The sequence below is a fragment of the Camellia sinensis genome, chromosome 15, assembly GCF_055761805.1.
Source record: "Camellia sinensis isolate YWXY chromosome 15, ASM5576180v1, whole genome shotgun sequence".
Lineage (NCBI taxonomy): Eukaryota > Viridiplantae > Streptophyta > Magnoliopsida > Ericales > Theaceae > Camellia > Camellia sinensis.
The window spans coordinates 68,031,900-68,059,498 of record NC_138975.1 but is presented as its reverse complement, the minus strand read 5'-3'; the positions used below and the strand labels follow the sequence as shown (position 1 = coordinate 68,059,498).

General features: G+C 30.4%; 1 protein-coding gene across 1 annotated transcript; it reads right to left on the bottom strand.

Moving 5' to 3' along the window:
* Nucleotides 1-282: 282 nt before the first annotated feature.
* On the bottom strand, nucleotides 283-27,544 carry LOC114320879 (bark storage protein B-like). Its single transcript, XM_082908295.1, has 3 exons — nucleotides 27,476-27,544; nucleotides 3,867-4,121; nucleotides 283-618 (listed from the first exon to the last, which is right to left on the bottom strand). Exons 1-3 carry the CDS (start codon nucleotides 27,542-27,544, stop codon nucleotides 283-285), a joined length of 660 nt encoding a protein of 219 aa, XP_082764421.1.
* Between the last annotated feature and the right edge of the window lie 55 nt (nucleotides 27,545-27,599).

Below are 27,599 nucleotides of genomic sequence, written 5' to 3'. Positions count from 1 at the left end.
ATAAGGTATGTTTAGATCCTTTTACCTGCTGCATTATCTGTATCTAACAACATAAAAACATCAAAAAATTAAAAAAAAAAATGCTACAAACATATAAAGTTATCCAAAAAAAAAAAAAGTGTAGAAAATGCAATGCAAACAACATTGCATTCATCCCACATTCATTCTGTGTATTTTTCTAAAAAAGAATTCCATATCCGTAAACCTATTGGATGAAAAGTGATCATGTGTAACTGTAAGTACTAAAAAAAATATAAAAAGTGGAGAGGATAGCGATAAATTTTAAGACAATAAAGTAATGAACTGAACTAGAACATCAACTGCATTTTGAGCTGCCAACGAGGCAAAGATAGCGGCTTCATTTGACATAGAAGAACCTCCACCGGCTAAATCAGACAGCGCTCGGTTTGCAATGAAAGGCTTCTTCTGCTGGCGGGAGACTAGTGCCACTGCTGCGCTTTCCATGTCGATGGCGGTTGCATTAAATTTGGAGAAGAGAAATTCTCGATAAGAACGGTTATCGACGAAAACATTAGCACTAATCCCCCTTGTTACCCTTGTCACAATAGGTGTTCTTGGCAAACAAGTAGAGTTTACACATCTTACCAACTTCATACCCTGCATAAAGTTTTGTTTGATAAGAATTATTATTTTTATTTAGTTTGCGAGTATCAAAATTGAGGCTGCATGTAGCAACCCTCACCCTACTCTTGTCATACTTGCATACATCCATGCATGATCTTGTCTTGTTATGTTGTTTTGCAAGTCTTGCCTTGCCTTGTTTTGTTTGAGTACTGCTTGCGTGTTTTTGTTCCTTGCTCGGTGTGTAGCCGAAGTAATCTTGAGCTTAGTTCACCTCTGAACCTTTGTACTTAGAACTGTTTTGGAACCATTTGGTTGATCCCACATTCACCTCGGGCTTGTTGCCGAGATGTTTTGCACTTAGTAATCCTTGTCCTTGGGCAGGTATGGCCTAGACCGAGGTGTGGCGCACCCCGGCCAAGGTGTGGCACAGCTTAGTCAAGTGTCGTCCTCCCTAGCTGATGTCCTTGTTATTGTGTTGCCAAAGCTTTGACTTTGGCCGACATCATTACTTGCCGAAGTGTCTTGCCCGAGCTTGCTGCATACGCTTTGTCATAGACTTGTCTTATCAATCAATCACCTTTTGAGTTGAACCAACCCGGTAACGCCACGTGTCCGAGCTGATTGTTAAGACAGCCGGCAGACCTAGAAACAAATCATTTTGTCTCAAATCTTTGCCTTTAGAGAGAGAAGCTCTAGAGTAAGGAGGAGAAGTTCTTGAGAGAGAGTAGATCTTCCAAGCTTGATCTTCGAGGTTTGAACCGTTGGATTCGAGTTTTGAGGTTAGAATCTTAACCTACTCTTGTTGTTTTTATCGATCATCTAGCTGCATTGCACGATCGAATCTGTTTTGCATGTCATGCATCGATTTGAAGTTGGTTTCGGAAGAGAAAGATAGTATTCATGTGTTCTTGAAGAAAGTCTCGTTTTGATCCAAAAGTTTGGAGCAAAAACCATGTTTTTGTGTTTGTTCTTGCATGATCTTCTTGTATGGGTACCCAGGTCCATGTTTTGAACTCATGGCATAAAATCTCAGATTTTTGTAACAAGTTATGATCTTGCATTCATCTCCCTCATGATCATATTCTTCATGTTCTTCAGAGGGAAACCCAGGTTTTCCCGACTTTGCTTTTGAATGAGGCCATCGGGACCACACCTCGGCAAGGAGGTGTGGGACCTTGGCAAAGACCTGGTTGGTACCCAGTGTATTTTCATGAGACGGGAGCAGTGTTTAAACTCCCAACATGTTTTGCTTTGTTATTGACTTGGATTTGGTGAGAATGCCGAGATCATTTGCATGCATATAAAGCTTGTTTTGAGAATATGATTGCCATGTGATTGTAGGTCCTTGATCTTTGCTTTGAGCCTACACCCGAGGAGATCTAAGTGAGTGGTATTTTTAATAAAGCTATGTTATACTGTTTTGTTAAATCTTGCTTTGCTTTGTTTTGATAAAAGTATTTGTTAAGCATGAATGAATAGCCTGTTTGATGTATCAAGTATAAGCTTTGTTTTGATGTCATTCTTGAAAAGTCCCTTGTACTGGAGGACTATAAACTTTCGCAGTACCAAGTATAAAAGTCCCTTGTACTGGAGGACTATAAACTTTCGCAGTACCAAGTATAAAAGTCCCTTGTGCTGGAGGACTCTAAACTTTCGCAGCACTAAGCATAAAAGGATACGGTCCTTTCTTGGAAAGACTCTTGTGTTAAAGCGGGCTACGGGCCTAAGTAACACAAGACCATCGTGTTAAAAAGGGCTACGGGCTTAAGTAACACAAGTCCCTTGTGCTGGAGGACTATAAACTTTCGCAGTACCTTTGACTAATCGATTACGGATCGTACAGCCTTTGTTTTGCCACTGACGGTTTACCGCGTGGATCTGTTGTTCGGAAAGCTTGATTTGTGTTTTGCCGATGTTAGTAAGCATCCCTTGAGACTTGTAAGACTTGATAGATGAATACGGTTCATCAAAAGCTTGATTTGTGTTTTGCCGATGTTAGTAAGCATCCCTTGAGACTTGTAAGACTTGATAGATGAATACGGTTCATCTCTTGTTTTGATAAAGTTTTGATGTGTTTTGCTTTGAAAAGATCTCGGCTAATATTCGTATGGTTTTTGGCATATTTTGTTTTGAAAGACTTCGGCTATATTCATGAAAAACCTTTATTACTAGTACCATTCACTGAGTATCCAAGCTCACCCTCTCTATATATATGTAGGTGATGAGCAGGACGTCGGCGACGCCTAGATGTGTTTTTGAAAGCTTGTTTTGGATCTATGATTATGTCGGCTTTGTTTTGTATTCACGTCGGCGATGTCATTTCTTTCATGTCGGCGAGTCTTGAAAATCATGCTTCTTGGCTTGTATTTACTGTCATTTTGTATATGTCGGCTTGAGAAGCCTTTTGATCAAGATGTAATACGTATTTTGCTTTGTTGTATTCAAGTTGTAAAGATATATGCTATTTCATTAGACTTATGCACTGCTCTTATGGACCACTTGTATTATGATTTATTGCTTCCGCATTTGTGAGCCCCTTTATCATTCTCTGATTGTGTTAAACTTTTGAAAGTTGGCCTTCGGTAATTACGGATTACTGGCCATCACGGCACCAAACTACTAGGGGCGGTTTGGGGTCGTGACACTGCAGTTTATAAGTTGGGTTATTTTTAGATTTATTATTTTTCTGCAGTGAATTTTTTTCAACTTTATGTCAAAATAGTTTACCTTTTAAATCCATTTAGACTAGATAATCCTTAAATTTTTAAAAGAAAAAATTGAAAAAAATAAGCTAAGTTTTTTGGATAAGATTTGACTTATTTTCCTTTTTAGCAAAAATTTTAAATTTTTTACAATTTTCTTTTTAAAATTTTTGAGGATTTCATACTGGTTTTTGTTGAACGGTAGGATTGGTTGATGCCAAAGGAAGTGAGTTCTTTTTTAGTGAGTTATTTTCAACCCTGTCAATTTTTTTAAAAAAACTTTTTTAAGATCTATTTAGACAATGATCCTAAGAATAAATAATTTTTTTAAAAAATATACACTAAAGATGAAAATATATCAAATTTTATCGAAAAACTTTAAAGGGTTGACATGTTTTGTCTTCCATGAACTTTTTTTCATTTAAAAAAATAAAAAAATTAGATTCACCTAGCATAAATCGATGTAAAAAGTATTTTTAAAAATCACTATAAGCCAAAAGAAGAGGGGGGAAAAAAAAAGAAGCATGGATAAGCAGCTGGCAAACCACAAAGTTGAAATTTGGAGAGGACTAAACTTGCCTCGAGTCTTTTTGCGAGTGAAAAGTAATGATCGTCTACCGGAACCCAGAAGACATGTTGCCGAACTTCTGGAGTTCCGTTCACTGGGAATGTCTCTTCCGGTTGATACCAAATATTGTTTAGAGTGTTATTCGATGATGATTTCCCATTTTTGGTGTCATTGTTGTAGTCGGAAATTTTAATGTAACCCACTTTCCTTGTGTAGTCTCCACTGGCTTCTAATGCTAATTCATCTTCAGGACCATCTCCATACCTCTGTACATAATTTTCAAAAAAAAAAAACAAAAAAAGAAGTAATTGGTGCATTAATTTGATGTGCTATTGTATGCATTTAAAAAAAAAGAAAAAGAAGTAAATTAGAGTTGGTGCCTATTGTTTCAATTTTAATTTTAGATTTTAAGTTAAGTTTTAATTTGGTCATTCTGTTTAAATAGACTATTAAAATTCATTGAGACATTTTGATCACATTAGGGTACATGTACAAAAATCAACAATAATTTGAACATAATGATTAAACTGATATTAAACCTAAAGTTTAAGGTTAATATTGTTTAGATTAAAATGATAGAGACTAAAGTAAAATTTAAGTCAAATTACATGAATAATAATTTACCCCCCCTCCCTCCCACCACACACACACACACACACAAAAAAGGAATTAAAGAAAAGGGTCATTTGATTATACCTTCTCAATTTAATTTCACATTCTGATATGTACAACTTAATTTCTCAATAAGAATAAATTTGTTTTTTTGTTGTTGAGGCAAATTATATTCTTCATTCTTATAATTTGTTTATTGTATTAATTTGGTTTTTGTAGATTCAATTGTATTAGTTTTGCCTTTTAATTTTTCACATTGAATCAATTTATTCCAATTGATGATAACATTATGCTTGGCTTCATGTTCTTTATGTTTCATTTGATGGTTAGTGCTTTATTTTAAGATGATTGCCATTGTAATTTTGGACTTTGTTAGTGCTTTTCTTAGTGTTAACGCCCCGAAATCACCAAACAACGTCGAATTAGTACGAAACTTGGCACACATGATCGCCTTGGCACGGGAGACTTGTGGGAGAAGATGGGACTCACATCGGGTTTTCGGTTTGGGAGTTAGAGTCGGATTTCACTTTAGGTAAACTAGTTCTTTCAAAAACTTAGAATTCGAGGTTTTAACGCTCCAAAATCACCAAATGGCATCGGATTAGCACGAAACTTGGCACACACGACCGCCTTGGCACGACAGACTTGTAGGAGAAGACGGACTCGAATTGGGCTCCCTGTTTGGGAGTTAGAGCTGGATTTCACTCTTAAGAAATAAACTAGTTTCTTAAGAAACTTAGAATTTAAGGTGTTAATGCCCCAAAATCACCAAACGGCGTCGGAGTATCACGAAACTTGGCACACACGACCGCCTAGGCACGGGAGACTTGTGGGAGAAGATGGAACTCCAATCAGGTTCCCAGTTTGGGAATTATAGCCGGATTTCACTTTAGGCAATCTAGTTCCTTAAGAAACTTGAATTCGAAGTGTTGACGCCCCAAAATCACCAAACGGCGTCAGTTTGGCATGAAACTTGGCACACACGACCACCTAGGCACAAGAAACTTGTGGGAGAAGATGGGACTCCAATCGGGTTCCCGGCTTAGGAGTTAGAGCCGGATTTCACTCTAGCAAACTAGTTTCTTAAGAAACTTGAATTCGAGGTACTGATGCCCCAAAATCACCAAACAGAGTCGGTTTGGCACGAAACTTGGCACACATGACCGCCTAGGCACGAGAAACTTGTGGGAGAAGACAGGACTCCAATCGGGTTCCCGGTTTGGGAGTTAGAGCCGGATTTCACTCTAAGCAAACTAGTTTCTTAAGAAACTTGAATTCAAGGTGTTGACGCTCCAAAATCACCAAACGGCGTCGGTTTGGCACGAAAGTTGGCACACACGACTGCCTAGGCACGAGAAACTTATGGGAGAAGACAGGATTTCAATCGGGTTCCCAGTTTGAGAGTTAGAACCGGATTTCACTTTAGGCAAATTAGTTCCTTAAGAAATTTGAATTTGAGGTGTTGACGCCCCAAAATCACCAAACGGGATCGAATTAGCACGAAACTTGGCACACACGACCGCCTAGGCACGCGAGACTTGTGGAAGAAGACAGGGCTCGAATCGGGTTCCCGATTTGGGAGTTAAAATCGGATTTCTGTCTAGCCAAAGTTATTTACTTAATTATCTGTGTAATTATATAGTAGTTAATTTTTTATGTTTTTTTGTAATTAAAATATTAACACATAATTATATTGTCATTAATTATTTTTGTTTTTTGTTTTTAGATATTTCCCCAGCAGCAGTTTGCTTCTTGTGGAATGCAGGCGTGTGAAGTTTGCGATTAACTTTTGTTTTTGTTACCCACAAAAGAATCATGACGAAAACTTTTATTTTTTATTTACGTTATTTGAATTGTGAACAACATTATATATTTAAACATTGACATTATGTAGTGGGATAATTTTGCTGATGTATTATTATGAATGGAAGAATATTTTTATTATGGATGAATTGTTATTTTTATACTAGAATTTTTATATTATTATGTAATTATCGGTTTATTTTTCAGTTATTTTTCATTTAATACAGGTAATTTTCATATTTTTAATAATTTTATTGCAATTTTTTTTTTTTTTTTGAGACGACACCACACCGTCTCAAAAAACATTAGAACCAGATTGTTTTTGCGACATAAGCATTGCCGTCGCAAAAGATATTGGCAAAAGTTGAAAAAAACCTTTCGCGACGGTATTATTTGCCGTCGCAAATAACCTTTAGAGACAGCGTTGTCGTGCTGTCTCAAATACACTTTTAGCGACGGCAGGTTACCCATCGCAATAAAACACTTTAGCAATGGAATTTTTGCCGTCGCAAATAACACTTTTAGCGACGGCAACACAGTGCCGTCTCAAAAATCCCGAATTTTTACATAATAATGGCAACGGCAGAATTCCGTCGCAAAAGGCAACTTTGTCGTCGCAAAAAAAAGGCGATGGCATTATGTCGTTGCTAAAACCTTTTAGAAACGCCCTTTGTTGCGACCCCCCACTTGCCGTCAGTAAAAGTCATCTATCGTCGCAAAAAAGTTTTTGAGACGACATTTTGAGTATTTGCGACGACATTTTGCCGTCACAAAAAGTCAATTTTTTTGTAGTGACATAAAAATAGAATTTGTTGTAGTCCCTTCATTTTCAATAAAAAAATCACTATTGTCCTCATAAATTTAGAAATACCATTGACATTTTATTCTAAATATTATTTTTATTTAAAATTTTATTTATATACATATGTAAAAAATAAAATAAAAAAAAATCCAAAACCCAGGGGGCACGTGACCCCCCCCGGGCCTCCATGTGGCTCCACCACTACATGTATATATATATATATATATATTACAAGAACAGTTGTAATATATTGAAACTAATTAGGAAACATATAAATTTTATATATATAAACTACCAGAATGATGTGATAGCGATATTTTTGAAATACTAAGCACTTTAGCAGGTCTTTTGATTTGAAATGAAAGTATGCAAATTGATACATCATTTTATATGGATTTTCCATATAATTTTACTGAACGAATTACTATTGTGATTCCTTAAGATGAAGTTAAAACACCTAACAATTCTAACCCAAAGAGAGATATTGTCTTAATCTATCAGGATTGATTTGTTTGCTTGGTGAGAATATATATATTTTTTTTTCATTTGATGTTGACACAAGTTTATTTGATTAACAGCTCATGACTATCAATATCATGAGCATTATATGCTAATAATTAATCAAAATTAACAATGCCGAATGAAATGGACATCTTTTTGAAACTTGGTTTGTTGTTTCCTTGCATATTGAATAATATTATAACCATTAAAGCATGTGTTTTTTTTTTTTTCTTTTTTTGGTTTCATCTTGTTCATGCTTTGTCGTTGGGTTAAACATTACCTTGAATTTTACCATGGCTTATTTGGCAATATTTGACATTACCTTGAATTTTACCATGGCTTATTTGGCAATATTTGCTAAGAGCTCTTGTATATTGTACTTCTTGATGATCACAACATGGCTTACCTTGAGCTCCAGCCCTCCTTTATTGATATATTATGTACCTTTGTATGGTTTTCTCATCAATAATAAGTCCCTGTTTTTGGCTGATCAAAAACTATTGTACCTCACCAATATTACGAAGCTTGAAAAATTATCCAAAAACATTTGTTAGAAAATGAAATGTTTAGACCAAATTTTTTATGAAGTTATTTATTATCCTGATGATAAGCTTAAATCTAAGAATGGACTAAGAGGGGTATAAAGTGGCGATCACCCTCTTACGATTTCAAAGTTTTTCTTTACTATATTAGTATTAGATATTTTCAAATTATATAGACTTTCCCTTTTTTCAAAAAAAAAAAAAAAAATTCAGTGACCAGCTCCTCTAGTTTTTTTTTTTTTTTTTTTTGTAAATTAAGTGATTGTCCCTCTATATCTATGAAATATGAAAGTCAAAGTATAAAATTAAAACAATTAGACAAGATAACAGAAAAAGAAATTAGTTTTTCATATAATCAATGTCGATTATAAGCCCTAACCCATATATATATATATATATATATAGGAAAATACGTTGGACCCCAGTGGGGGTGCTGGGGGTCCTTGCTGATTGGCTGAAATTTTTATTTATTTATTTTTTTTTGGAACTTCAGCCACTGGCAGTGTGCCATGTGGCACTGAGGGTGCTGGGGGTGCCCAGTCACTGGGAGTCCTTAGCATCACCCATATATATATATATATATATAGAGAGAGAGAGAGAGAGAGAGGAGTTCACAAGTTTAAGTTTTTATTTTTATTTTTATGTTGATAAAAATTGTTATACTTTATATTTTTCATTTATACAAAAATGAAAGTAAAATAGAAAAAAGAAAATGAAGTGAGAGAATTATTTTTGGTTTGGTGAAGGAAATAGAAAAATGAATTAGATAAATGTAATCTTTTTTATAGTTAATTTTATTTTGTTCTTCCTAAATTCTTTTCCAAAAGTAGCATAAATATGGTAAAAAGGGCTTAATTAAATCTTATGCAATTATCATAAATATATGTAAATAAAATATATAACTTAAAATTGTTATTGTTTTCACTCAGTTTTCAAATAAAGTTTTATTTCTTACTTTTTCCCATTAATTAAAATTTAAGAAATAATTGTAACAATACTTAGAGGGCATGTTTGATTGGGTGGATTAGAGCATGGGATTGGGATTATTAATCCGTGGGCCCAATTATCCTATGTTTGTGTTAATATTTTGATTTAGGATTATTAATCCAATGGATAATTAATCCAACAAATTTGTAGGATTATTAGTAATGGGGTAGGGGTGGGATTATTAATCCAATGGATATTAATCCAATTGGATAATGAATACCATACTAATTTAATAGGATTATTAATATTTCACTATTAATCTTGTGAATCAAACATGACCAAATAGTATACAATAATAGAAAATAACTTTATCAACATAATTTAACACGTAACCAAAACATAATTTAAAAAATATTTACTTAGACAAATTAAAAGGCAAAACTTTAATCAAAATGATAATTTAGGATAGAAATCATGTGATTATTTGTTGATAAATTATTAATATAATTTTATTCCTAATTAAATAACTAAGTATATAAGGATCAAATTCTCTCATTATAAAAAGAAGAAAGGAAATTACACTTGTTAGACAAGTGGAAGATCATATCTTAGTAGAATATAAACAAATCCATCAATCGGTGTGTTTGGTAACGTTTAAGTTTTCAGTTTATATTTACAAAAATTTTATAAATTAATTTTTGTTTATTTTTTATTTATTTTTAGAAAAACATAAACTACAAACACGTTTGGTAATTGACAAAATGTTTACAAAATTTAAAAAATATAAAAAAGAGTGAAAAATAACAAGTAGTGGCAAGTGGCGGCGAAAGAAGGTGGTGGCAAGTGGCGGCGAAAGACGGTGGGTGGTGGGTAGCTGGTGGTGGTGGGTGGCTGGGTGACGGTGGCGGGTGGTGGATAGTGGTGGCAGGTGGGTGGCGGATGGCGGGTGGTGGCGGGTAGGTGGCGGGTGCTGGTAGTGGGTGGGTGGATGACAGTGGCGGGTGGTGGGTGGTGGCGAGTGGGTGGTAGTGGTGGCGGTGGCGGGTGGTGGATGGTGGTGGTAGGTGGGTGGCGGATGGCGGATGGTGATGGGTGGTGGCGGGTGGGTGGTGATGGTGGTTGAGTGAGTGATGGTGATGGGTGGTAGCGAGTGGGTAGTGGTGGTGGTGGTGGCGGTGGTGGCTTCAGGTGGTTGGTGGTGGTGGCAAGTGGGTGGCGGATGGTGGGTGGTGGTGGTGGGTGGGTGGTGGTGGTGGGTGGGTGAGTGGGTGACGGTGGCGAGTGGTAGGTGGTAGTGAGTAAGTGGTGGTGGTGGGTGGTGGTGGTAGGTAGGTGACGGGTGGGTGGTGGTGGTGGGTGGGTGAGTGGGTGACGGTGGCAAGTGGTAAGTGGTAGCGAGTGGGTGGTGGTGGCAGGTAGGTGGCGGGTGAGTGGTGGGTGATGGTGGTGGCGGTTGTGGTGGGGGTGGGGGCGGGTGGGTGGGTGACAGGTGACTGGTGGTGGTGGGTGGCTGGTGGTGGTAGGTGGTGGATGGTGGTAGCAGGTGGGTGGTGAGTGGTGATGGCAAGTAGGTGGCGGGTGGTGGTGGCGGGCGGTGGATGGTAGTAGCGGGTGGTGGGTGGTGGATGGCAGGTGGGTGGTGGGTGGTGGATGGTGGTGGTGGCAAGGGATGGGTGGTGGTGGCGAGTGGGTGGTAGTGGCAGGTGGGTGGCGGGTGGTGGGTGGTGGTGGCAGGTGGGTGGTGAGTGGTGGTGGCAGGTGGTGGTAGGAGGTGGGAGGTGGGTAGTGGGTGGTGATGGCGGAAGATGGTGGTGGAAAATGGTGGCGGGTGGTGGCTAGTGTTGGATGGTTAAAAAAAAAAAAAACTGAAAACTCAAAATGAAAACACATTTTTTGTGTTTTCATTTTTTGGCCAAATTTATAAACTGAGACCACTGATTTATAAATCAAAAATTTTATCAAATAAATTTTTATTTAAATTTTTTAAATTTTTATAAATATAAATAAAAAATTAAAAACGTACGTATTACCAAACCTTTACATTATGAAACAAAAATAATCAAATTTTCCCTTTTTTTCTCCCTTCTTATTATAATCCAAATTAAAGAACTGATCCCAATACCCCCAAATCATGCTTTTGCTATTTTATAATTCTTAATGTTTTGTCTTGTTTTAAGTTTGAATAAAAAATTCCCCACTTTCTAGTTTTTTCTCCACTCATTCAATTATAATTTATACATACATATATATATATATATATATATATATATATATATACTTTTTCTAAGGTTGTATTAACTAAGGTTGTATTAATCAATAGAGGACAATTATTTTCATGCCAACTCATCCTGAATAATGCTTGGGAGCACTAATTAGTACTCCCACTAATTAGGTGGCAGTGGATCCTGCCAGTAGTGATGTGATATTTTAGTCTTGGAGTTGTATTTTTTTTTTTATAACTTTTTTAATGCATTAGTGCTATTAGTGGTGATGTTTTTAGTGAGATGAATCATTGTTGTTTCCACAATTAATCAATATGGGATTCGTGCGTGATTTTAAAATTTATAATAAAAAATTGTGAAAGGAAAATAAAAAAATAATAAGACTTTATAAATTTCTTTTATTTTTTTTTTCCTTTGCAAATTTCTTCATATTTTAGGATTCAAGCCTTATAATTAAAAAAGAGTCGAAAGAGAGTGACAGATTGTTTGATCACTTGTGATGAGAATTGGCTTCATCATATTGTTAACATTTTAATTGAAAAGCACAGTTAAAATTCAGGTATTAAACAGAGAGAAATTGAAACTTTATAACTAGTATAGATGAGACAACTTCAGCCAATGTGTGGGGCAACTTCAAGTAATGTGGAATACATTCTAACACATCCAAATAATGACACCCAAGCGATGTATGAGACAACTCCAAGCGACGTAGGACACGTTCCAACACACCTTTCTGAACCAAGACATACACTAGACGGACAAACGGCACACCAGTCACATGCTCAACCAAGCTCTAATACCAAATTGAAAAACTCAGTTCACTCTCTCCTTAAAACCTAAGTATTAAGAAAAGGGAAACTGAAACCTTAGGATGTGTTTGTTTTGAAGAATTAGGGGGTGGGATTGGACTATTAGTCCCACCGGAATAATAGTCTATTGTTTGTTTCATTTTTTTTGCTCCGGACTAATAGTCCCCTCAGACTATTAGTCCCACAAATATGGGACTATCTTATCCCATGGGGGAAGGTGGGATAGAAACCATGGGATTGGTATCCCATGGGATTATTTTGTGAAATGTCCATTTTACTCTCCATGGTATTACTTAGCAAACAATTAGAAAATGATAAAATAGTCTTTTGAACATTTATAAATTATTTTTTTAGTGCTGTTAATTTAAAATTATATATTAAATAAAAAATATAAATTATAAATTAAATTTATTTTAAAATAATAAATTATAAATTATGGCCTTATAAATTAAATTTTTTTAGTGTCGTTGAAAATTTAATTTATATATTAAATAAAATTATTTTTTATTGTCATTAATTTAAAATTATATATTAAATAAAAAAATATAAATTATAAATTATAAATTTAATTTAATTGAAAATAATAAATTAAAATAATTAAAATATTATGCAAAAAATAAAATAAAACAAATTTTTATTTAATCTAGTTAAAAATAATTAAAATATTAAAGTTATGTTTAATATTGTTATTACTTAGTAAATAATTGAAAACGATAAAATAGTCATTTGAGCATTTATCATTCTCCATAATATCCCAAACAAACATTGGATAATTAAAAATAGTTCAATCCAGACATCTAATCCCATGACTAAACAAACATAGGATACAAATTTAGTCCAACCAAATAGTCTCGTGTGTTTGTTTTGAAGGATTAGGATGTGGGATTGAACTATTAATTCCACCGGATTAATAGTCTATTGTTTGTTTCAAAAGTTTTGCTCCTGACTAATAGTCCCCCTGGACTAATAGTCTCCCCGACTATTAATCCCATATTTGTGGGACTATCCTATCCCATGGGGGGATGGGATAGAAACCATGTGATAAATCATCTCATGGAATTAGACAATAAAATTAAATTTTTGTCCTCTAGTATTTAATTATGTATTATATTTAGAAAAATTCAATAAAATTTAAATGTTTCAATTTAAAAATAAAATAATTTTATTTAATATTTGTTTTTTATTTATTTAATTTTTTAAAATATTTTTTTATAGATATTTTATTGATGTTTTATTTTAAAATTTTGTTTATATTTTATTTAATTTCATTATTTAAATTTTAATAGATGTTTTATTTTATTTCATTATTTAATTATTATTATTGAAAATAAATTTATTTAAAATTTTAATTAAAAAATAACATATATTTTTATTAATATTTAATTTTTTAAAAATAAATTTATTTAATTGTGCAAAAAATAAAATAAAATAAATTTTTATTTAATCTAGCTAAAAATAATTAAAATATTAAAGCTATGTTTAATATTACTATTACTTAGTAAATAATTGAAAACGATAAAATAGTCATTTGCGCATTTATCCTTCTCCATAATATCTCAAACAAACATTGGATAACTAAAAATAGTTCAATCCAGACATTTAAACATAGGATACAAATCCAGTCCAACCAAATAATCCAAAAACAATATATCCCAGGACTAATAATCCGATGGATTACAATATTCCTTATTCAGTCCGTCCAAACAAACGTACTAACTAACACAAATGGGATAATTCTAGCCAATGTGAACAATTTCACACGATTTATCAATTCACGTATGTTAAATTATCTTTCAAAAAATCAATAAAAAAAAATATAAGATCCCATTATTTTAATTAATGAATTAAAGTATCACATAAATTTATCTTAAAATCATAAAATAAAAATTTATCAAAAATTTTTTTTTCAGGTTTGCGGTGCCCAGATCACGTGCCTGACAGTCCATTGAAACTCTAACTTTTATGCTGATCATGGTCAAATCCAAACCACTATAAGACAAAGTGCCACACGTGTATAACAATGCACCCTAAAAAAAATTAAGATAAATTATAACAATAATGCTTGGGACCCCCTTTTGGGGTCACCCCCACCCCCCCTTTGCCACGTGGCAGGGAGTGATTGGAGGAGCAGGAAAAAAAAGAAAAAGAAAAAAAAAGGTAACCAATGAGAGAGAGAGAGGGAGGTTAAATGGGGTGGGGAAAAGGGGGATGAATCATTACTCAAATTATAAATACATTTATTGAGTTCTTAAAACACAACACCTTACTTATTTTCACTTTTCAAAAAATATTATTTTTTTATTTTTCGTATTTTTTTGTTTTTACTGATTTTTTTTAATATTTTAAATAATTTTTTTACTTTTTAGACACACTTAACATAAATACACGTAAAAAGTAAAAAAAAATCTTTTAAAAATTTACTAAATACCAAAAATACAAAAAAAAAATACAAGAATTCAATACATTTTTTTATATTTTTATGTATTTATTAATTTTTTAAAACATTTTTTCACAAATTTTTTACTTTTTAGATACATCTAAGTAAGATATATCTAAAAAAGTAAAAAAAAATGTTTAAAATTTAAAAAATTTTCATTAAAAATAAAAAAACACGAAAACCAAAAAAATCAGTTTTCAAAAAACTTAATCCAGAAAATTCAAACCAAACACACTAGTTTATTTTTTATGGTTTTAAATATTACATTCCATTATTTAAGTTTCTAATTGCTTAATAAATTACTCTTTTTAATGATATCCAAAATATATTTTAATTAATAATTTAAGTAATTTATTATTATAAAAGAGAGCAGTTTGAAATTTTATTTTTCATGTTAATTTTGTTAAGTAATAAATTTTGATGAGAAAGTATTTGCAATTTTTAAAATTATGAAAAATAATTCATATTTTAAACAAATATAAAAAAATGTATATGTAATTTATTCAAAAAATTATTACTAATAATAAAATCAAATGCTAATAGTTGACTCCAGAGCACTTGTTAAGGTGTAATAAATGATAACAAATGTTATTGTTTAATGAGCCTACTAACAAAATTTTTTAAATAACATTTAAGCCATGTTTGTTTGGCAGATTAAATTAGATAAAATTGTTAGTGAAAGAATGGTTAGTGAAGAGATTGTTAATATGAGGATTTTTAGTGAGGGGATTAAGTAAAAATATATTTGTTTTGATGGTAGTGGGAGAGATGGTTAGTGATGGGATTGTTAAATTATTTTTATATAAAATAAAAAATATATTTCTATATTTAAAACAAATATAAATTATTTTTTTTTACAATAATAGGCTACACTTGGGTTAAAAAAAATAATAATAATACAAAAAAATACACTTATTTTTTCAATCCCCTCATTATTTTTCATCCCATGCTTTTTCAGGAAAAACTAATCCCACTACAGTACATCATTGACAATTTCATTAGACTAATAATCCAATAGAGTACAAGATTTACCAAACAAGCCATGGGTGAAGTGGTCTCACTAACAATCCAATCCCCTCAATGAGTCAGTCAAACATGCCCTTAAAGTAATCAAATATGTCATTTAAAACTAGTCAACAATGTTGCGTTTGGGAAGCCAATCTTAAGGTTTTTTTGGCTATTTTAACCACAAAAAATAAAATAGACTTTTTAGCCCAATAAGATAAAACATCACTGCCAACTCATAATTATTACATTTTTCCTCTCACAAAAAAGTCAAAAGCCCTTCACAAACTAAACTTTTTAGCCCCCATGTTAAAATAGTCAAAAAAGTCAAAAAGCCAACCTACTTTTCAAACGAAGCCAAAAACAACTTAATTTAACATTTTCATTTAATCTAATTTATAATAATAATAATAACTCCATAATATTTGCTAATTTTATATACATCAAATCTAACTCTTCATTTAACATTGAAATATTTTTTATTTTATATGCTTATTAATTTTGGATATAAACCAAATTGTGAACGGTGGATTGATAAATAACCAAACCGTGATTTTGGTGATTTCAATTTTCTAATTGATTGAATAATAATCTTAAAAAATTATCAAGTGTTAGCATAATATATAATACTAATTTGTATAATATTTTTTATATAACTAATTTTATATAATATTTTTCATATATATAAAAATAATTTGCAATAAATTCCATACTTTAAATCTTTATCACACTAATTTTTGCCTTGATATTTCATTAAGGGTTAAAAAAATATGTATAGCTATAGTGGAGCGAAGCGGGGCGGTTTTGAAGGCGGATTGTAAATTTCAAACCGTGGATCAAACTAATCTGTAATTAATTGGCGGATCGATGCGGATTGAGAGATTTGGTGCAGATTCAGTGATATTTTGCACAGCCCTAATAATGAGAATAGTAATTTTTATCAGTTTTTTAATAGATAAAAAAATAATGTTATTATCTTTTTATAATTAAGTATATATATATATATATATATATTTTATTATTATATTTTCACACTATCTAAATTAATTTCAACCCATTTAATTTTATTAGGGTAAATTACAAACACTCCCCCTGAGGTTTATTTAAATTATAAATTATCCCATGTGGTTCTAGAAATTACATTATGCCCCTTAAGGTTTATAATTTCATAATAAATGTGTCTTTTTATTAATAAATCATAAAATTAATTAATAGTTTTTAATAATGTTAAAATTTTATTTCAATTAATAATTCAAATAATTTTATTATTGTATAGGTGAACAGTTAGAAATTTCACTTTTTTAATTAATTCTGTTAAATAAAAAATTCTGACAAGGAGGCATTTGTAATTTTTCAAACCACAGGGGATAATTTGTATTTTAAGTAAATCTCAGGGAGTGTATTTGTAATTTATCCAAATAAAAATAACGTTGTCATATCTTTTATATTAAAATTTATATTTTAATTTTGTTTATTTCAGTAATTTTGATCTCCTTAACCTTACTAGAAGGGGAAAAAAAATTAATATAATTATATCTAAAATATAGAATAATTATATTTTTTTTCAAAAGTCAAGATGAATATAATTTACCTAAAACCATGTACTAATAATTCATTATGAAAAAAAGAAAGGAAAATTACCCAACAGTGATAATTTGAAAAAATTATTACATATTTATACAAAAATTAATTTTAATTATTAATATTTATAAACTTCACTACTTTAAGTTATAGGAATTTCTCCAAAAGAAAATTGCTTTCAATAAAGGGTCTTTTGGGAAATAGGTTATAATTTACTTCTGAGATTATAACCCATTTTCATCTCGTACAAAAAACTAATTATAATTAATTTTTAATCAAAAAGCTGATTATAACCATCCTCTTAAAATAGAAGTAGGCATTAGTTTGAGAATATTCAGGTCTCGCACGTGTGACCCAGCCACTGTCCAATCAGATGGCGAGTATAGATGGAGACCTTTTTTTTTTCTGACTTTTACACTGATATGTTATTTCCCTTAATATTAAACAAATAAGATACCAACAATTTTCAAATTGGTGAAGATAATGATGATTTTTTTTCTTTCTTTCGTTTATTATTAAAGTTATGGAATATAGTGAATTATTACAATTTTTATGAATATTATAACCCTCCTCTTTCATCATAATATAACAATTGAAAGATGCTGCAAAGGAATCTCAAATGGCTAAAGTTTTCGTAATTTATTTTAAAAAGTATTCAGAAAAAAGTTTGGTGGAAACACAATAAAAAAAAAATCGTTATTTTCATATAATTTGATTTTTAAAACAAGTAAAAATATCATTTTTCATTTTTAAAATTTTAGAATTAATTATATTTTTTTAATTCTAATTTTTTGAAAGAATAAAAGCAAAAAGCATGAGACAAAGACTAGTGAACCATCAAAGTTTTGACAAGTGATTAGATTTTATTTATTTATTTATTTATTTTATGCATCGAAATACAGACTCTTAAATTTTAAAAAAAGTAGTTGTTTTTAATAGAAAGTAAGTTTTTTTTTTTTTTTTGATGCATCAAAATATATTAGACTCTTGAAATGACAAAAGAGAATTCACATGCAGTGAAAGTTGAACTCCTAATCTACCGAGAGATACAAGGGCTCTTATCAATTGGATTATCTTGCTAGTCTGAACAACGTGAATTCGAATTCTAAGAGCCATACAAAGAATTGCAACAAAAAAAATGATCTATACTAGTAAATTTTAAATAAATTTCTATTAATTGATATGTAATGCAATAATAAATTTTGAAATTTCAAACAGAATTCATGTATTCGCATCAGTAAATAAGAAAAATTATAAGATTTATTAACCTAATCATTCATGGATTTGACTTGTCGGCAAAACTACCTCATATGTGAAATTGAAAGCTAAAAGGAAAAATAAAAGATAAAGAATAAAAGTCTAGACTCAAAAAAGTTAAAAAAGAATAGTAATTTATATTTGGAGAAAGATAATTGCTTTAGTTAAAGTACTTTTACAACATAGTAAAAAATTTGGCCGTGCTATGTCCCCCGAAATTCCTCCCCCTTAATCCCCCGAATTTTCAAACCAAAGCAAAAAAAAAAAAAAAAAAAAATCCCCAAAACGACATCGTTTTGGAGATTAAAAGGATTAGGGGACTTTTTTAGGGCTCCAAATCATTTTCCAAAAAATTATCATGTGATTTTGTAATTCTAATAAAAAGTTGAACTGACATGCTTGGTTGATATGATTAATGGGTCAACTTGTCGGATTTAACCTAGGTCTTAATCACTGTCTTTCATCTTTAAAATTGATTAATCTAAGTTTTGTCGGTTATTGATTGTAATCACAAATTAATTTATTTGGTTTGTTGGTTTATACAATGAAAACTATTCATGACATGAGAAATACACAAACACATATAAAGTTTATAAATTATTTTGGGTAAATTACACTCAACTCCCCTAGATTTGAAAATAATACAATTAGTCCCTACAGGTTTGGTATAATTAAAGCAATCAAAATTAATACAGATGATTAGTAGGCTTTTGAAAATGTAGAAAATATAAACTATCTTTATATCCGTACGGCATAAAAAACAAAGACTTAAGTGTTATATGAATTAAAATTTCAATAGAGACCAATATAATTATACTAAAAGTATAAGGCTAACTGTAATTTTTTTAAAATCTCAAAAGAAATATATTTTTTATTTATAAATGCAACATGTATAATAAAATTTTAATATTTAGAATGCGACCCAATAAAACAATATGACAAGGAGTTATTATTCAAACCCTACTTTTTGTAATTTGTCCTCTATATTGTTCCATAGAAATTACAAAAATATAGAATATAGACGTCAAAAAGTGAAGTGTGAATAACGTTTAACTTATATGATTTTAGACAAAACTTTTCGTAAAAATTACAGTGAACATTGGATAACTATTTAATTAAAAGTTAGCTAATTAATCAATTTCATGTAATTTTGGTAAAAGGAAAGAAAAGTAATCTATCTAAAAATTCCAAAAAAAAAAAAAAAAAAAAACCATCATTTATAAATTGGGCTTATTATACTACAAAATAATAGTTGAAGAAAATATATTGATACACACATTAGACAATATTTAAAATTAATATTCAAATTTAATTACTGTAATATTACTATTGTAAAATAAATTTTGAACATTTTTATGGTTCATAGAGCATTATTTGTAAGCCAAATGTTGAAGCCCAAATTTGATTATATGTATAGATTTGCCATTAGGCTTACAAGAATGTATGTATATGCGATAGAGTGTGATACATAATTAAAGTTTGTGGAGTTTGGCTTGTGGTAAGCCTCATTTGGGAATTGGTTGTCTTAGTTGACTTTTTAATTTTGTATCAAAAAATGTGTCGAAAAAGAGAGAATGATATGATAATTTATAGTGATTTTTTGACTTTTTAACTAAAATTTTTAAATCCCCAAACATAAGGTGTCGTTTGACAATAAGGCCAAGTTTGGCATCCTCAAAAAAATTCAAAAAGTCAAAAAGTCACTATTCTATTTAAGTCACATCATCTTATTTAAGTCACATCACCTCTTTATCACATCACTTCAAACCCAACCCATACCCAACTCATATTTCATAAAAAATCAAAAAGTACACTTATTTAGGACATTCCAAACAACCCCTAAGTTAAATTAGTTAACAAGTCACTGAAAATATTAAAAAGTCAAAATATCATACAAAAAAAATTTAAGATTTCTTCTTGTTCTTTTTATTTTTTGATTTTTTTTTTTTTTTTTTTTGTAAAATGATAAAATGTCATTCGAAAAAACTTCGCCGTTTGGTGTAGTTTTTGAAATGAGATTTGAGTTTTGAGTTGTGTTTTGAAATATAAGATTTTGAAATAAGATTTGAAAAGAGAAAACTTGATTGGTTATGAATTTTGAGTTGTATTTTTTTAAAAATATTTTTAAAAAAATTATTTTTATTTTTTTAGGTTAAATATTTCTTATTGTAAATATTTTTTTATTTTTTTAATCTGCGTTGTATTTACTATATTTGTGCGCTATTTTTTTTTGCATATTTAAATTTTTTTAATTTTTAGTTTTAAATATTTTATTTTATTTTTTAAATTTTTAAATTTTTTTAAAATTTTAAAAAATTTTGAATTGTCTATATATATATATATATATATATATCTAAATCATAGCAAATTATAATAACAAAATATTTTTTCCAAAAAATAAAAAAAAATGTTTTTCTTCAAAAATAAAAATAAAAAATTATTTTAAAGAACAAGATTAAAAAAATTGATTTTTTTTCAAAAAAAAATAGAGTTTTGAAAAGAATTTTAAAATTTATTTATCAAAATCATGATTTGAAAATCAAACCAAACGCTTCCTTCAGCTTTTTTACATTGTATTCTAGCCAAAAATTAAAAACAAAACACTAAAAAGACACTTCCAAAAGAACCCTTATTTACTCTTTGATAGAATTTTCCAAATTTATTTATAAAAAGAATACCCAAAAAAAAAAAATTGTTAATTTATATGATTTTATCTTTTTGAGATTAAAATTATTTTAAAATTTTCAAAATATTTCTTTTGCATATGATTATTTTTGCTAAATCGATTTCTAATTTTTTTTTTTAAAATTGAAAAAAAAAATTCTTAAATTTTAAACTTTGTAGTATCGATTCTGATTAACAATTGAGTTAGTTAGATTCATAAATTATTATTATTTTTAATTGAATTGACCCATTTTTAAAGTGTAAGGAAGGGTCGGTTATCGTGGGCCCAAGCCAGCCAACAACTTTCCGTAAGAGCAATACAAACAGAACTCTTGTTCTTCTGGCTTTCCCATAGAAGGGACAATCAAGGTGGGTAGAAAAAAAGTTTTTTTTTTTTTTTTTTTTTTTGTCTTCAATAAAAATATTTTAATTTTTTTAAAAAATAAATTATTTTCAAAAAATTTCTAAATTAGAAGAATTCAAAAAATAAAATATTTTGATATATGTTTAAAAAAAAAGCACTCGGACCAACCATCCAAATTTTAAAACTTTTGCAGCAATTATTTCAAATTCTTACCATGTTTGTTTTTAATTTTTTGAAAAACTTTTCAGAAAATTTTATTTTCTTATTTTTCGTATTTTTTTTATTTCTATTGAATGTTTTTAATATTTTAAGCAATTTTTTTTTTTTAATTTTTAGACACCTAACATAAATACACTTAAAAAGTATAATTTTAGTGAATTTTTTTTATAAAAATTCACTAAATAGAAAAAATACAAAAAATATGAAAATTCAATATATATTTTGTATTTTTGTATATTAATTTTTTAAAATATTTTATTTTTTAGATACATCTAAATAAGGTGCATATAAAAAAGTAAAAAAAAATGGTTAAAATTTTAAAAATATTCACTAAAATAAAAATACACAAAAAATAAAAAATTTAATTTTTTAAAAATTAAATATAAAAAATTAAAACCTAACACACTAATATTTTTTTATACATATGAGCAACAAAGATTTAAAAGATACGGAAATGAGCCGTAGCTCGACACCAAGGGCTCGAAAGAGGGAGAGGAGAAAGAGAAGGGAGGGAGAGGAAGAAGGGAGGGAGGAGATCGTTGCACAGCACCACCGCCGTCGCCTCGCCGCCGATTGTTGCAGCTTCAGACCGTCGCCTCGCCGATCGTCGCAGTCGCAGTCGCAGCCCCGCCTCCTCCTCCAGCCGATTTTTATGGCCCCCTCCCCTCCCCTCCTTCCTCCTCCTCCTCCTCATCCTCCTCTTCCCTTCTCTTCTTCTCCCTTCTTCTTCTTCTTCTTCGTTCTGTAACAAAAACAGGGAAGAAAGAAAAAAAAAAAAATTCGAAACTAAAACGACGTCGTTTTGGTGTCGAGCCAAACTCAGGCTATGGGTTTCAAGCTACGTAGCACTACCGTAAAAGATAATATTTACTCCTATCTATCTATTTATCTATCTATCTATCTATCCACGTGTCTACTAATCTATTCACCATTGCTTCCAGTTATCAGCTACAGCTTCGATGACGGCAACTTTTCTGACAATAACGAATTTTCTAATAAGTCACCATCAGCGACAATGGTGATATTTGACAATAGTATATGGGAATAGAAATATAAAATATATTTTCTTATAAGTGTAAAAGTAATATATACTTTTAAGAGTAAGGTTAAATTTGAGAAGTCTCAAAAAAGTTAAAAAGTCAAAAACTTATTTAAAAAATTAAAAAGTTATCACTATTCACCAAAAGTTAACAATTATGGCTACACAATTCTCAATACTAATTTTCCCCTATACATTAATTTATACAATTTTTTAATACATATTTTTTTATAAAAAGTCAAAAAACTTAACCCAAACATTCATATTTTCAACCTCAACTTTTTAGTCTAAAAAGACAAAAAGTACACTTATTTAGGACACCCCAAACAATCCCTAAATTGTTTGGTTTCGTTTTTCTGAAAACAGTTTTCAGAAAATTCTATTTTCTTATTTTTTGTATTTTTGTATTTTTTTAAATTTTTTTTAATATTTTAAGTAATTTTTTTAATTTTTAGACACACTTAACATAAATACACATAAAAAGTATAATTTTTGTGAAAAAATCTTTTAAAAATTCAATAAATACCAAAAATACCAAAAAAAATATGAAAATTTATATTTGTTAATTTTTTAAAATATTTTTTCATAATTTTTTTACTTTTTAGATACATCTAGGTAAGGTGCATCTAAAAAAGTAAAAAAAAAAATGTTTAAAATTTTAAAAATATTCACTAAAAACAAAATATCATAAAAAATAAAAAACTCAATTTTTAAAAAACTTAATTCAAAAAATTTAAACCAAACAATAGTTTTCTATAAGAGTAAAAGTAAAAATAAAAAATATATTTTAAAACAATAATTTATACTTTTCATTAATATATTCAATTAATCATATTTTTAAAACCAAAACAAATTAACCCCCCGAATTTAATATTTATATACATCGATAAAAGTGGATTTATCACCGAATTATTAAAAAAAAAAAAAAAAAACTATTTAGCCGGGGCCAACTAGAGCTTTGGTTTTGGACAGTATAGTCTATAAGGTAGTGGGGTGGGCCCATGTTACTGGGCCCCCACTACTGCGCTTGCCCTCAGATAATGGACTCCTGTTCTTGGACTCTCTCTCTCTCTCTCTCTCTCTCTCTCTCTCTTGGTTTTTATTTTTTTATTATTTTATTATTTTTTATTTATTTTTTTATAACTTTTTTTAATATCTTCTGCCCCAAAATCAACTATGGGCCAACACTGTAATAATTTCACTACTTTTAATTTGGTTTGGAATGATCTAAGTAAGTGTACTTTTTGACTTTTTTATGAAATATGAGTTGGGTTTGGGTTAGGTTTGAAATGATGTGTTAGAAAAGTGATGTGACTTAAATAAGATGATGTGACTTAAATAGAATAGTAACTTTTTAATTTTTTGACTTTTTTCAAATATGTGAAACCAGTCCAATATTGAATTGTTTTCCTTATTTGTTTTTTTAATTTATTATTTCTTATATGTGCATGACAACATCATCTACACGTCATGTATGACCTCTGGTCTGGTGTTTGATGGTTTCCCACCCAACCCGAACCTTTTATCCTATTATCAATCATGTGGGTCGGGTAAAGACCTGGATTGTTTGGAAATGAGGTTTTTAGTCACAAATTCATTAGAGCATTTGTATCAGTCTCAATAAATTTTAAGTCAAATTATAACTCAAAATTTATTTTTATTATTTTAGTTAGTCATCTTTTTAGTCTTCACTGCATCAAACTCTCTATTATAACGCAATCTTATTAAAATATTAATTTCTTATTGTATTTATTTTTTTTATTTATTAAATTGATGAGGTGTCACCCAAACAATTCTTAAAAAATGTAAAAAAAAAAAAAAAAATTGCCGTTGATCGGCCGGTCAACCGGTTAAACTAATTTTGGACATTTTTCTCCTTCTGTTACAGGCACTCACGGGATGTCCAGTAAGATATCCGGGGAGACATACGGGTAGATGACCGGTTTAAAGATTTTGGCCCAGTTTTGCTCTAGAAAATATAGCCAATGAACAATGCCTCTTTAAAGTTGTTGAGGTACTGTAACAAATTTAACAAAAAATTAATTTACAAAAAATTTATTGAAACCGATGGAAGAAGGATTTGATGATTTACTTAGTTATGTTTTACCTTTTTGTCATTTTGCATTATCTAAAGCGGATGCTCTTACAAGTTATTAAATTATTTTATTTATTTTTTATGCATTTTTTCTATAAAAAATTAAAAAATCAATAATAAAAAAAATCCCAAATGAGTCCTTAGAGGTGAGTATGATTCAATTTAAAAGAAAACTAATGAAATTTTAGAATCATACGGAATGACCTAACGAAATGTAATTCGGTTTGGCTTTGTTTTAAAATATAATAGTAACTATAAAATTATGTGCTGAACCATGAAATAATTTAGAATTGACACATGCATTGAAAAAACAAATCAAGCTGCATGTTTGGCTTTGAATCATATTAATTTACCATTTTTTTTCAACCATGAAATTTGTAGCCTGGTTTATTAACCTTCAGGCAGTGCTTTCATATGATGATTAAAACCATTCAGTGTGTTTAGTTTGAGTTTTTTGAATTAAGTTTTTTAAAAGATAAGTTTTTTGATTTTGATTTTTTTTTGTTTTTAGTGAATATTTTAAAAAAAATTAATATTTTTTTTACTTTTTAAATGCACCTTACTTAGATATATCTAAAAAATAAAAAAATTGTGAAAAAATATTTTAAAAAATTAATAAATACATAAAAATACAAAAAATGTACTGAAGTGCCCAAATATTTTATATTAAATTATTATATTAGTGGGGCTTATTGTATGATAGCATTACACTCCCCTTTAACTCTTATGAACTCAAGAATTTGAGGGATTCAATTGTGAGAGAGTGAGGGCCGGCCTTAGTGAGAGAAAGGGAGAGAAATTGTGCAATTTGGCTTAAAGCTTGGAAATTTTGGGGATTTAGCTCAAGAATTGACTAGAGCTTAGAAGAATCAAGCTCCTAGGTGAGTAATTCTTGGATTATAGTTGTAATTTTTGGGTGCTCAACCTAATTTGGTGATCAAGAGTAAGATTGAAATGAAATTGAGTTGTAATTGTTGAATTAAAACTTAATATGTGCATGCATGTAGGAAATCACCTTGATATTGCATGTTTGAGCACAAATGTGTATGATACATGTGAAATGTTAAAGAAAACTCATGTCTTGAGCACCATTTGTGTTACCTAAGTTGAGAATGTGGCTAATTCATCACATGCATGTACAAATTGAGAAGATATGAGCTTGAATGCATGAATTTGTTATGTTGATGTTGAGTTTGACATTTTGGGACATGCATATGGATAAATCAAGAAATTGAGCTTCATAATGTTATAATCTTGCATTGGTGCCATGTTAGTATGATTATATTGAGATTTGAGCCATTGCATGCAAGTAATGTAGCTGGAAAATCGATTTGGAGTTCAAGAACACATTCTGGGAAACCCAGAATTTTGATGTCCGCTCGAGCGGGGTAATGGCCGCTCGAGCGGGAAAATCGTGCTCCCAGCACTTTTGCAGAGTTGGATGTTCGCTCGAGCGGGATACCTCACGCTCGAGCGTGGAGTTTTGTAGACGGGCCTTCAGCTCGAGCGCTCTATTCCACGCTCGAGCGCATTTTTCATGCAACCAATACTTTTGCAGGCCTTAAGGGTCCGCTCGAGCGGCTAAGTTGACGCTCGAGCGGGGACCCTGTTTTCTGAAATCTTGTTCATGCATCCTGTGCTTGTTTTTTTTAATTTTTGGTATTTAGTGAATTTTTAAAAGGTTTTTTTTCACAAATTTTTAATTTTTCGGTATATTTATATTAGGTATGTTTAAAAAATAAAAAAAAAATTACTTAAAATATTAAAAAAATTCAGCAAAAGTAAAAAAAATACAAAAAATAAAAAAATAAAATTTTCTAAAAAATAATTTTAGAAAAGAGAAACCAAGCAAAGTTTAGCATTCACGGTGTATTGTCCCCATCAATCAAATTTGGTTAATTGTGTCATCAAATTAAATGGAGCTAATAAAATGGTGAGTCTTGCCTTTTTTATCAAGATTTGACACGTTAATGAAGTGTTTTTTTTATTGAATCGATGTTCAAGTTTCATCTCGTAACATTCAAGCAACTTCAAAAATACAAATAGAAGAATAAATGACAATTTAATTCTGAACTTCTATTCTCTACGTCAAAAGTAAATGCTTGCTTGTGCGCGCACACAATTAATAAACATCACACGTCTTTCTCTCCTTGATAAAAAGAAAAAAAATTCTTTATCTCACCACAAACTTAACATGATATAAATGGTAGGATTATGGACAATCAGAAAATAAACAATAAATAATTACGCACACAATCGAGACACAAATATTTGCATGATTCAGCCCAATGCTTACGTCCACGGAACATAAACGAAAATTTCATTAAAACAGAGCAATACAAAAACAGAGAAGGATAAATACTCTCACTCAATTCACAACTCTCTATCTCTTAAATTTCTGATGATACCATTCACCCTTTCCCTCCCATCTTTATTACACACACACACACACACACACACACACACACAGATACAAACTCACCCAAAATTTTCACATTTTTTTTATTGGTGAGAGTCAACAATAGCAAGAACGTGAAGAGAAAGGAGAGATGCCCAGCACAAACTTCTTTCACTTGTGGTGGAGTTCCTCGTACACCATTTTTCTTTGACTCTCTCCTCTGCATGCACATGGATTGGAGCTAACAATTCTTCTCCTCCATACCCATATGCATGACTGACTTTTCACTTGAATTCCATCCCTGCAATGTCTTTGCAATTTCAAGTTTGTCTCTCGAGACTACCTTTGTAAGTATGTCAGCTGGATTATTATTTGTATAGATCTTGATCAGTTCCAATAACTGCTTTTCCATCACTTTGCGTATCCAATGATACCGAACATCAATATGCTTTGTACGAGAATGGTAT